The following is a 12726-nucleotide window of genomic DNA, read 5'->3' on the forward strand; positions in this document are numbered from 1 at the left end:
AATAATTTTAATAATTAAAAGTTATATATATTTTATAATGTAATGTTTTTTCAGAAATACACTGCATGTATTATAATATTTTTTCAGCTGTTAAATTAGTAACATTTATTGTGATTTTATTTTTTTTTTCTTCTTCATTGAAAACTTTCAATGGGAATAAAAAAAATAAAAAGAAAGACCAGAAGGAATCATAATTACAACTCCTGTATATCAAGTTAATAAATCAAACTACTTATTGTTTTTTAATCTAATATATTAAGGAAATTATATATATGTATATATATATACATACATAATACATACATACATATATATGTGTGTACAAAAATTATCAGGTCTTTTGCGCTTGGCATTTATTCTCTAACGGCGCTGCAGAGGGGGAGGAGTCACCATCGCAGTGACGCTCGGTCACCTGAGGACACGGTGTCCCTGCAGAGGTGCTGCTGGTGGAGGCGCGGTGAAGATATTGTGTTTTCCATTAATAAATGACCATCAGTTTGTGCTTCATCTTCATATCTTCATATAGAAGTGTGTGTATACGCTGTAGATACATTTATATGCCTCATTTCTCCTGCTTTTGTTTTTTCTTCTCTCTATCTCTTCTGAGTGAAGCGGTTTGTTCTTCCGTCTCGTGGAGGCGGACGATGATGTCGCCCCCCCCCCCCCTTCCTGTTAGCGCTCCGTCTCTCATGAAGAAGACATGCCGATGCGGTTTCGTGCCGTCATGCTCACAGCGGCGTCTTCTCGCCTTCTTTCCCCGCGTCTGTCAGTCATCTCATGGACTCTTTCTCCTCGAGTGTTAACGCGCGAGGAAAACAAGGCATGAAGTTCTCCCCCGCTGGGACTCTCTCCAGCTCTCCCCCCCTCCTCCCTCTCCCTTCAGTCTCTCCTCCCTGGCTCGGCCCCGCCATCTGTTGTTCCGGTCTCGGCTCCGGGTTTTAGGCGCCGGTGGAAACTGGAGTTTGACAGTTGTCGTAAACACGCCGTGAAAACCTCGTGAACCCGACATGGAAAACACATTTTCATCACCGTTTGCCTTTTTGTTTTATTAAGAGAGGAGGAGAGAGGGGGAGGAGTTGTGGTGGGATGCGATCATGTGACGTTGTGTTTGTCCTCTTTCTCCTTCTCTCTCTCCCTCTTCCTCTCTCTCTCTCCCTCTCTCTCCCTCTTCTTCTCTCTCCCTCCCTCTTTATCTCCCTCCCTCTTCCTCTCCCTCTGTCTCCCTCCCCCTCTCTCTCTTTCTTCCTCTTCCTCCCTTTTTCTCTCCCTCTCGTACTTCCTTGTTTTCTCCCTCCCTCTCTCTCTTCCTCTCTCTCCCTCTTCCTCCCTCTTCCTCCCTCCCCCTTCTTCTTCCTCTTTCTCCCTCGCTCTCCCTCTTACATCTTCCTCTCCCTTTCCTCTTCCTCCCTCTTCCTCTTCTCCCCCTCTTTCTCCCTCTTCCTCCCTCTTCCTCCCTCCCCCTTCTTCTTCCTCTTTCTCCCTCTCTCTCCCTCTTACATCTTCCTCTTTCTCCCTCTCTCTTCCTCTCTCTCTCCCTCTCACATCTTCCTCTCCCTCTCCTCTTCCTCCCTCTTCCTCTTCTCCCCCTCCTTGTCCCTCTTCCTCCCTCAGCCCTCGGGGAGCGAGCGCCAGACGGGCGATAAGCACGAGGAGAGGGAGCGTCTGCGGCGAGTTCTCAAACAGATGGGACGCATCAAGTGTCCTAGCGAGGTACACTCTCCCTTTGTCTCCTTCTCTTCCTCTTTCATGTCCTTTCCTTGTCTTGCTCCCTTCGTCCTTACTCCTAGTTTTTCCCGTCCCGGTCCCCTCTCTCCTGAGGGGACGTCGTCTGGGTCGTATCGGTACGAGTCCTCTTATTGATAGTGCTTTTTCATTATTTTGTCAGGAAAAAAGACAATTATTCAACAAAGGAATCAATATTTATTTGTTATTCTTGTTTGTAAACAAATGTTCTTTCTTGAGCAGCAAATATAAGAAGTTCCAAAATCTATTCCAATACATTTACAGCTAATGACGAGGTCAGCGATTATCTTTATTGATTATCCCTCATCTCGTGATGTCACAAGAGACAGAGAGAGAGAGAGAGAGAGAGAGAGAGAGAGAGAGAGAGAGAGAGAGAGAGAGAGTGAGAGAGAGATGGAGAGACAGAGAGAGAGAGAGATGGAGAGACAGAGAGAGAGAGAGAGAGATGGAGAGACAGAGAGAGAGATGGACAGACAGAGAGAGAGAGAGATAAAGAGATAGAGAGACAATGAGAGATGGAGAGACAGAGAGAGATGGAGAGAGAGTGAGAGAGACGGAGCGATGGAGAGAGACAGAGAGATGGAGAGACGGAGAGAGAGACAGGGAAGCAGAGGGATAGAGAGAGAGATGGAGAGATAAAGTAATAAGGAGACAAAGAAAAAGAGACAGAGAGAAAGAGCGAGAGAGATAAAGAGACAAAGAGAGATATGGAGCTAGAGAGATAGAGATGAAAAGACAGAGATAAAGAGATAAGGGGACAGAGAGACAGAGAAGGAGAGAGACAAGGAGACAAGGAGACAAGTACATCAACACTCTGCTTCCCATTGCTCCCAGTAGAGAGCGAGAGGGAGACGAGGAGTCTCTACTGGGACCAACGTCCTCTCTGATAGACGAGCAGCTTCCTCTTGACTCGTCCGTCTCTTTGACGGACTCCTGTGACACACACACACACACACACACACACACACACACACACACACACACTCCTGCTTTTAACGTGCGTTTCATTCTGTCTCTTTTTTATTTCACACACACACACACACGCGCGCGTGCAGGGCTGTTCGGTCCACTTCTCCAGCCTGATGGGCTACCAGTACCACCAGAAGCGCTGCGGGAGGGAGAGCGGTGACGACGGGCAGCCCGTGTTCCTGTGCCAGCACTGTGGGAAGACCTACCACTCCAAGGCCGGCCGGGATTACCACGTGCGTACCGAACACTGCCCGGCCGCCGGGACCGCCACCAACCACAGGGACGTCGTCACCGACACCAACAACAACAACGGCAAAGAGCGGGTGAGAGCGTGTGATGAAGCATTGCTTTACTGGATTTCACTGGAAATAACCTTTTCGCGCCACGGACCATTTCCTTGTCAGACAATATGTTCACGGACCGGCCTTCAGGGTGTGGAGCAATAAATACCACGTAATAAAAGTGATGCGACCAACATAAAAACTAATGTAAAGTATATAAAAACTAATGCAAAGTGCATTAAAACAAAGTTACTGTGCATACAAACTAATGCAACGTGCATAAAAACTAATCTAAAGTGCATAAAAACTAATCTAAAGTGCATAAAAACTAATCTAAAGTGCATAAAAACTAATCTAAAGTGCATAAAAACTAATCTAAAGTGCATACAAACGAATGCAAAGTGCATAAAAACTAATTTAATTAAAGTGCATAAAAATACAGCTTACAATTACGCTGAATAAGTGTGTTTTATTTTTGCTGCAACGTATCACGTGACCTTTTTACATGCGTCAATGTGCATCCGGGCATTTTTCAAAATAAAACATCTTTCTGGCCTCGTTAATTCAATTGAATGTGTTTTTCGTTCATTGTCTCCGTGATGGAGCCGCTGCTCTCTGACGTCTGAAGCCTCAGAGGATGAAGAGCGTCACTCAGGGATATGAACCCAAACTGCAGTCGTAACCGGGCAGAACGCCATAAACCGACCTGCTCCGTGACCAGGAGGTTATTGTGATTATCTGTAAACTTATGTGTCGTGTTCACGGACTACTTTATTACCTGTACTGTCTGTATACAAGCCCTCAAAGAAACAAGTCCAGTGTTACAAGCGTTATAAAGAAATAAAGGTTCAATATCCTGTAAGCTATTTAATTGGCTGCAAAGTAGTTTTAGGACTTTCTGTTGTCCTGATACATGTAAGCAGTGTTTTATCACCTATGACTGAATGTTTTTAAGCTTTTAAAAGACACTTTAGTGACAATTGTGAGTGGCAGTTAATTTGTCTTTTAGAAACCTCCTCAACATTTGCAATTGAGAAAAAAAAGGAAATGTTCTGAATTGTTATGTATTAAATGAAAAGCTTCCCCTTTGTAATGACGTGAGAACAAAACATTCTCCGCTCCCCTTCAGGTGGCGTCTGGGGAGTCTCCATCGCTCGGGAAGAAGGAGCCCGGCCCGCCCGAGAAGAAGGAGAAGGAGAGAGGAGCCGGGGACAAGGAGAAGGAGAGAGGAGCCGGGGACAAGGAGAAGGAGAGAGGAGCCGGGGACAAGGAGAAGGAGAGAGGAGCCGGGGACAAGGAGAGGGAGCGCGAGCGCGTCAAGGAGAGAGCGGCGCCGAGCGCCAGCCAGGGAGACGACTTCGAGCGGACGCCGAGCGGCAGGGTGAGGCGCCGGTCGGCTCAGGTGGCCGTGTTCCACCTGCAGGAGATAGCCGAGGACGAGCTGGCCAAAGACTGGGGCACCAAGCGGCGCATCAAGGACGACCTGGTGCCGGACAGCAAGAGGGTGAGCGAGCGCGCCATGGATACTGGAAACTTGTGCCTAGCTCGCTGTTAGCGAGCGAGCTAATTAGCGCGCGCAAAGAATGGGGGAGGACGATCAGCTGATAATCTATACAGCTGGCTCAGTGACCATTTTTATATATATATATATATATATATTTTATTTATATATATATATATATATATATATATATATATATAGGCGTTGCAGGTCGCCTCGGATTCCTCGTCCCGTGCAAATCTGCCGTAATGTCCGTAAATTTACGTAAATGGACGGAAAAAAATGTCATACCTACCACACAGATCATGTGATAATATTATCCCCGTGTGAAATGAGTTAATTGGTGCTAATTGTTGTGACACAACATGGAGACGTGCATGTTTGTTCCAGGGGAAGAGCTCTTTGTGAGTATTATACAGACATCATATTAGCTTCGCCTGCAGAACCCGAGTTCACCGCTCGGGTTACTCATTAAAAAATCCATCACAAGGGTCAACACACAAACAATGCTGTTGTAAATGTGACGCCTATCTGAAGTTTTAAATTGTAAGAGTGTATGTGTTGTCTTTCAAAGTTAAACTACACCCGTCCGGGCCTCCCCAACTTCAGCCAGGAGCTTTTAGAGACCTGGAAGAACCAAGTGAAGGAGAAGGGCTTCATCTGCTGCATCAACGAAGTGAGAACATCGGCTGTTTTAACCTGGAGAGAAAATGACTTCCCCGCATTTTGAATAAGCTAAACACAGATTTGAATACGTCGTCTTCTTCATATTGAGCACTCGGTGTGTGAATATCAGGCTGTTAATCTCTCTGGATTATGGACTGAGTGAGTTTGTTGGTCTCTGTTTGGTCTCAGAACTGTGAAGCTGTGTACTCCAGTGTGTCGGGACTGAAAGCCCACCTGGCCAACTGCAGCCAGGTATGAGCACTCACCTGCAGCACAGGAAATAATAACACACACACACACACACACGTTGACATTTTACCCACATTTATACTTTCGTTAACACCCGAAAGATGAAATCTGGTTGTAAAATGTGAAATAAAACCCGATGAAAATAGTAAAGAAGTGCATGTTTATCTTCTAAATAGGACGTTACAGTTCAGGAAATGTATACATATTTAAAATAGCTGAACATTGTGTTGTTATTGCATCAACACAACGCAATGCAACCGAAAAAAAAGTATGAGAACAATGTTACATCACGGCTGCATGTACTGCTGTGGACATTGTTCTGAGATAACACGCATACTGTGTGTGTGTGTGTGTGTGTGTGTGTGTGTTGCAGGGTGGCGGAGAGTTGGGAAAGTACACTTGTCTGATCTGTCAGAAGGACTTCAGCTCGGAGAGCGGTGTAAAGTACCACATCAGCAAGACGCACTCGCAGGTGCGTCAGTCTCAGCGTCGGACCTCACAGACCTCTGTATTATTTATAGTTATGACCCAAAGTAATCTCTCTCAAGTTTTTATTCCCGTTAACATCCGGTAAAACCCTCAGATGTTTTCTGTACGTATATATATATCCACAGATGACGAGGTGTGAGGCCTGCGTCGTGCAAACAAGTGCTTAACTTGACACCTCAGAAAAATGTGTGACACAATAATTGACTTTGTTGATTAATCCAGTGTGTTGCCACAAAGTCAAAGCCTGCTCCTCAAAATGTTTAAAATGCTAAGTGAGGAACATCTTACAGGACTTCAGGGGCCTCGTATGACTGGATTCAGTCACGGTGGCGCACCTTAACTAATTGACTCTTCAATATGCCCCGCCCCTTGCATGCGGACTAATTGTAGCGTGGCATCAGTAGGCGGGGCTTAGCAAAAGATCACTCATAGTAGACATTTATTTTTTAAAGTTGAACTGATCTCTGTAGTTCTGAAATTTTACAAAAAGTTACTTCTCATTTTCCGTAAGTTTTTTTTCCAATAAAAGTCGAGCAACACGTGTCAATTTGCAGCTTCAAAATAAACATCCGTCTTCCCAGGAAACTCTGTTAGGTTTAAACATCAAAGATACTTGATTAGGTTTAGGAATAAACACGGCAAGGTACTGAAGTACAGAAGTTACTGAAGTACAGAAGTTACTGAAGTACAGAAGTTACTGAAGTACAGAAGGTACTGAAGTACAGAAGTTACTGAAGTACAGAAGTTACTGAAGTACAGAAGTTACTGAAGTATAGAAGTTACTGAAGTACAGAAGTTACTGAAGTACAGAAGTTACTGAAGTACAGAAGTTACTGAAGTATAGAAGTTACTGAAGTATAGAAGTTACTGAAGTATAGACGTTACTGAAGTATAGAAGTTACTGAAGTATAGAAGTTACTGAAGTATTGAAGTTACTGAAGTATAGAAGTTACTGAAGTATTGAAGTTACTGAAGTATAGAAGTTACTGAAGTATAGAAGTTACTGAAGTATTGAAGTTACTGAAGTATAGAAGTTACTGAAGTATTGAAGTTACTGAAGTATAGAAGTTACTGAAGTATAGAAGTTACTGAAGTATTGAAGTTACTGAAGTATAGAAGTTACTGAAGTATTGAAGTTACTGAAGTATAGACGTTACTGAAGTACAGAAGTTACTGAAGTACAGAAGTTACTGAAGTACAGAAGTTACTGAAGTATAGAAGTTACTGAAGTATTGAAGTACAGATGTTACTGAAGTATAGAAGTTACTGAAGTATAGAAGTCACTGAAGTACTGAAGTACAGATGTTACTGAAGTATAGAAGTTACTGAAGTACAGAAGTTACTGAAGTACAGATGTTACTGAAGTACAGAAGTTACTGAAGTATAGAAGTTACTGAAGTATTGAAGTACAGATGTTACTGAAGTATAGAAGTTACTGAAGTATGCAAGTTACTGAAGTACAGAAGTTACTAAAGTATAGAAGTTACTGAAGTATTGAAGTTACTGAAGTATAGAAGTACAGAAGTTACTGAAGTATAGAAGTTACTGAAATATAGAAGTTACTGAAGTATAAAAGTACAGAAGTTACTGAAGTATAGAAGTTACTGAAGTATAAAAGTACAGAAGTTACTGAAGTATAGAAGTTACTGAAGTACTGAACTACAGAAGTTACTGAAGTACAGAAGTTACTAAAGTACTTAAGTTACTGAAGTACAGAAGTTATGTGACAAACTCATCAAAAGACTTCTCGTTTCATACGGGGATCAAACCACCGGCCTCCTGGCTGAAAGATCACAGTGTTTTGGACGTTCCCATCTCTGTGGGCTTCATCGCTCTTCATACTTCCTCCTTCTCGGTTACGTAGAGAACACGCTGAATGTTTCCGTGGGAGATCTACCAGGAGCTGGTGCCGGGGCGATCCGGGTCCTGACTGTGTTTGATGTGCTTCATCTTTTCCAGAACTGGTTCCGCGCCAGCCAGGCGGCCTCCAGCGCCAAGAGCAAAGCGCCGGAGAACGACGGCGGGATCAAAGGCGAGCTGAGGAACGGCGCCGCCGCGGGCAAGAAGCGCGGCCGCAAGCCCAAAGAGCGCCCCACCTCCGCGGCCCCGCCCCTCCCGACACAAACCGACGCGTCCGCGCCCGCCACTCAGAACTCGACCCCGACCCCGACCCCCTCGCAATCCCCGACCCGGGACCCCGACCCGACGGACGCTGCCGACCCGAACCAAACCGGAGCGCCCGGCCCTTGCGCCGTCAGGCGGAGCAAACCCCCGAGGCCAACGCTGACGGAGTAAAAGAGCTGGAGCCCGTGGCAGGAGGACGGAAGCAGGAAATGCTCAAAAGACCTTTGTGAACTGAAGCGAACTTGACAACTTCAGAAGTACAAACTTTTTTTCCAGAGTCGATGTGTTATAAACTCCTGGAACAGTAGCGCTTTAGTTCTCATTCCGCTTTTTTCGGGGTGGAGGAGGGTTTGGGGGGGGATTGTTTTTTTTTTAAAGGCACAAGTTTGGGTTTCTGGCGGCGGGGCCGGGGAGGGGCGGGGGCGTTGTCGGTAGTAAATCAAAGATGGCCGCCGCGCGTTTTATTTGTGTTTTTTTTTTTTTTTTAACAGAGGTAGTGTTCCTAACAGAGTGATTCTCTCTCTGCGATGTTCATGTTGTGTTTGAGAGGTTTTTAAAAAAAAACACACACAAAAAAAGGATATTCTATTAGCATGGTGAAGTCATTTAATGATAGCTCGTGTTTTCACTTTTTTCTTTTGTTTTCTCCCACAGATATACTGTACTGTGTACATAAACAATATCTATATCTATATATCTATATACTCAAAGCAATGATGCCATCTGTCCTTTTTTTAAGCCGATCCGATTGGATCACGAGCAGTCAGATTTATTTAGGTTTTTTTTGCAGTGTGTGCTGTAGTGCAATGAACTTTTTCAAATTTTTGTCTTTTTTTTTTTTTTTTACTTTTCATGTCGTAAGCAAATGTCACATAAGCTAAAAATGATGGTCAGTTCTTTACTCAAATTCCACTCTGTTTTTCCTACTGCTACGATGACATTTAAGACTTTTATTTTTACAATCTGCGTCATGTGACGATGAAAAGGTATCTGTTTTGACCAAGCGTCAAAAGATTATTTCCACAGTTCTTAAGTTAAAAAGCAAAATGCCCCCCGCCCCCTCCCCCCATCCCCAAAAAAACAAGAAAGTGATTGTTTGAGATCTCCATCTGTGAGGTTTACGTTAATACGTTACAACAACAGCAGGAAACTCAAAGTCTAACGGCTCAAAGGTGATTTATCGTGTGGAGCTTGTTGCACCATTGCAGCACAATCAGGAAGTGATGCGACACACCATTTAAAAAAAAAACTGCTTTAGCTTGAATCAAAGAGCTGAGGAGAGAATATCTTTTTATAGCGAAGTCGAGGGAAATAATCTTTTATGAAAAACAGAAAGAGAACACAAAAAAAATCGCAAAATGAAGATTTCACTGGTGACGATGTGTGTGTGTGTGTGTGTGTGTGTGTGTGTGTGTGTTTATGAATTAATGCTCAAAACATTATCGCCTTGCACTTTAACCCTTAACCCCTCTCGCTCCCCTCTTGTATTTTTGCACTCCAGGAGTGAATATTTTACTCGAAAGAAGAAGAAGAAGAACTAAATTTAGTCTTTTCACGGCTTAACTCTCTAGATATTAAACGGTTATGATCACAAAAAGCCATAACAGGTCTAATTTTAAGGATCTAAGTTTATAGTTTAGCTTCAGATTAAAATAAATAATATAAATCCATTATTATTAAATTAATTTAAAAAAAGAAAAGATCTAAAAATGTGTGCAATCAGAGATTATTTTCACTTTTAATCATGTTTTAAAGCAGATACTTGAAACCACAGTTATATATTAACGACTCGAGCAAATTAATACAAATATTTGATTTATATTTGGAGTCTATGTCCGTAAAAAAAATAATAATAATAAAGGTGACGCTTGCTTAAAAAAAAAATTAAAAAGAATTTTAAAAAAAGTTATAAAAGCGACAGATCATAAATCTATTTTATATTCTCTCGTGTGTGTTATTACCCACAATGCAATCTAATAGCTGTGGGACAGCAGAGATAATGAAGGGTGCTTTATTTGCCACTCCACCTTAATGGACCTGATGTTTCTTTGCACCAACAAAATATCAATATCATCATTTAATGATACAAAATTTAAAAAAAAAAGATTTATTCAGAAATAAATAAAATGGAGCACTGATGTCAAGTGAACATTTTCAAGAAAATTTAAAATAATAATAATAACGTGTCCCAGGTGGTGTCATCCCTACGCCGTGACCTTTTTTTTTAACAATATAGAGCGAAAAAGATTACAGCTGAATTCCTCCATTATTCATGAATAATCAAGCGATGGAGCTTTATTCAGGTGGGGATGATTATGCATGTGTCCCGTCTCCGATTGGACCTTCTTGAAAATAAATATCTTCTATCCGGGTTCCAGCTGATGGACGAGAGGACGAGTTAGACAAGCACTGATCGGTCCTCGGACCTCTTTTTCTTTTCAATATGGAGTTGTCCAGACCTTGTGTGTGTGTGTGTGTGTGTGTGTGTGAGAGAGAGAGTGTGTGTGTGTGTGTGTGTGTGTGTGTGCAAAAAGAGTTAGCACCTTTGTAAAAAGAGTGGATGTCAGCCATGGGGACACTTTTTTGGCAGCGCGTCGGGCACGGGACGGGTCCGTCGGCTGCTCGTCGCTCGTTTCTATCGACGGCGTCACGTTGACCGCGTTTACCTGACAAAAGCTTCGGTGTTGCAATATGATAGCTAGGCACTGCTTTCTGACAGTGGGTATTTTATATATTTTATCACTCCCTTTACTATCCGTCTTCCTACGATGTGGACAACACATATCTTACCCCCCCCCGTCTCCCCTTCCTCCCCCGCAGTGTGAGAGAGTTCAGCAATACGCCATGTTCAGCTGGTTTTGTTGGCTTGTTGCGGATGTTTTGATATTGATGTCTTCTCCAAAATTGTATGGCTTCTTTTTTCCTTTCTTTTTTCACTCCCTCCTCCTCCCCCCCTTTTCTCTCATTTCTTTGCTTTGAAAAATCCTTTTTACACATTATGAAATCTTAAAAAGTCCAAAAAAAGAAGGTTGATTTAAAAAACACACATTTGTAGACCACAGGGAACATTGTAGGCCTCTACGTCGGCATACACTGTTATTTTAACCCATTTTGAAGACGCACATGACTTATTTTTCCCTCTAATATACGATGACAAACACATTGAGAGAGTCCTTTATTATTATCTATTTAAATATGGGACAACAAGGCATATGTATGTGTGTTTGTTTCTGTATTTAGTGCACTTACTATACCATGAAATAGGCTTGACATAGGAGTGTTGTTGGAGCTTTCTAGTTACCCTGACTGTGTGTGGTGTGACTTTTGTACCCAGGGATGAACAGCAGGCTCAAGTGTCTTCCCTTTTGTCAGCAATGTTTATTTCCAAATATCCAAGATCAGACCTTAGAGACCCCCCCCCCCTCCCGAGAAGTTTACCCTTTTTATTTGGACGAAAAAAACCAAGGGTTTGTTTTTGTATGCTACCTACTGGGAGAGCGGGGGACGGACGCGTGGAGCCGGGTTTCAGAGGCGACGTCGTGGTTATAGGATACGTAGGTCAACAGGTCAAACGAGACTAACGGCGTGTTAAAGAGGTCTGAGGTGAAGCTGTATAGAAGCTATTACGACGGAGGCCACGCCTCCTCCGAGGCCACGCCTCCTCCGAGGCTGACCTGTTACACTTTCTCTCCCAAACTTGTTGTATTACCTGTGCATTAGTATCCCTCAACTAATTAATAAAAGTTTGTTGACTAAAACTGTGTCGACTGTCAACTTTTTATATAAATGTGTATATATGTATATATATATATATATATATATATATATATATATATATATATATATATATATATATGTATATGTGTATGTATGTATGTGTATATATATATATATATATAATATATATATGTGTATGTATATATATGTGTATATATATATAATATATATATATATATATATATATATATATATATATATATATATATATATTATATATATATATACACGCACAAACACACACACATACACACAAATGTGGCTAGAGGGGAGGGACTTCCCCTCCCTCTAAAGTCTTTCTTTGTGCCACACCTAAATGGAAAGAAGCCATCACTGATTCAATGCCACCGAGTGACGTAATGACAACTATATATATTATATATATATATACAACTAAGCTTTTTGATACATGGAGGCTTTTCTAGTGTAGGACCTATTTATAGTATATTACAGCATATTTGAGAACTTTGAAATGTACTATTTAAAGCTTGTGTAAAGCTTGGTCTATTATTATTGTGTATCATTATAATAATGATGATGATAACTTTTATTAATACAAGTTAGACCTATTCATTAACTTTGTAACCGCTATTAGTCACAGTGTCCTCACCTTGTGATCCTAAAATAATTATAGTTGTAATTTACTTTTGTATTGTGTATAGTATTTGGAAATGTTTGTTTTGTATTATGTTATATATATATATACATATGTATGATTATGGTATACATAAGTGAACCTCTTTTTCTATAATATAATATATAGTTTTGTATAATATATATCATAAAATCATGATTCAAATGTAAAACACGCTGTAGGTGAAAGGCAGCCGTGTTGCATTCTGGGACTTGATGTCCGCTGGGGGAAAGGCTGGTCATGCCTCTCGAGGGTGAAACACGATGCGCCTACAAGTCCCATCAGGCGTCACA

General features: G+C 41.9%; 1 protein-coding gene across 4 annotated transcripts in view; it reads left to right on the forward strand.

Moving 5' to 3' along the window:
* Positions 1 to 11767, forward strand: part of znf512b (zinc finger protein 512B) — a 37767-nt gene extending 26000 nt beyond the window's left edge. For all 4 annotated transcript variants that reach the window (XM_068597278.1, XM_068597280.1, XM_068597279.1 and 1 more), the window contains 7 exons: positions 1612 to 1710; positions 2799 to 3035; positions 4123 to 4497; positions 5069 to 5170; positions 5350 to 5412; positions 5783 to 5881; positions 7858 to 11767. In XM_068597278.1, the coding sequence (XP_068453379.1) occupies positions 1612 to 1710; positions 2799 to 3035; positions 4123 to 4497; positions 5069 to 5170; positions 5350 to 5412; positions 5783 to 5881; positions 7858 to 8193 (1311 nt within the window). In that variant the 3' untranslated portion in view covers positions 8194 to 11767. The remainder of the gene's footprint in view (positions 1 to 1611; positions 1711 to 2798; positions 3036 to 4122; positions 4498 to 5068; positions 5171 to 5349; positions 5413 to 5782; positions 5882 to 7857) is intronic.
* The last annotated feature ends 959 nt before the right edge of the window (positions 11768 to 12726 follow it).

Source organism: Clinocottus analis, unplaced genomic scaffold, assembly GCF_023055335.1.
Source record: "Clinocottus analis isolate CAN_PGR_092001 unplaced genomic scaffold, fCliAna1.0.p SCAF_4, whole genome shotgun sequence".
Taxonomy (NCBI): Eukaryota; Metazoa; Chordata; class Actinopteri; order Perciformes; family Cottidae; genus Clinocottus; species Clinocottus analis.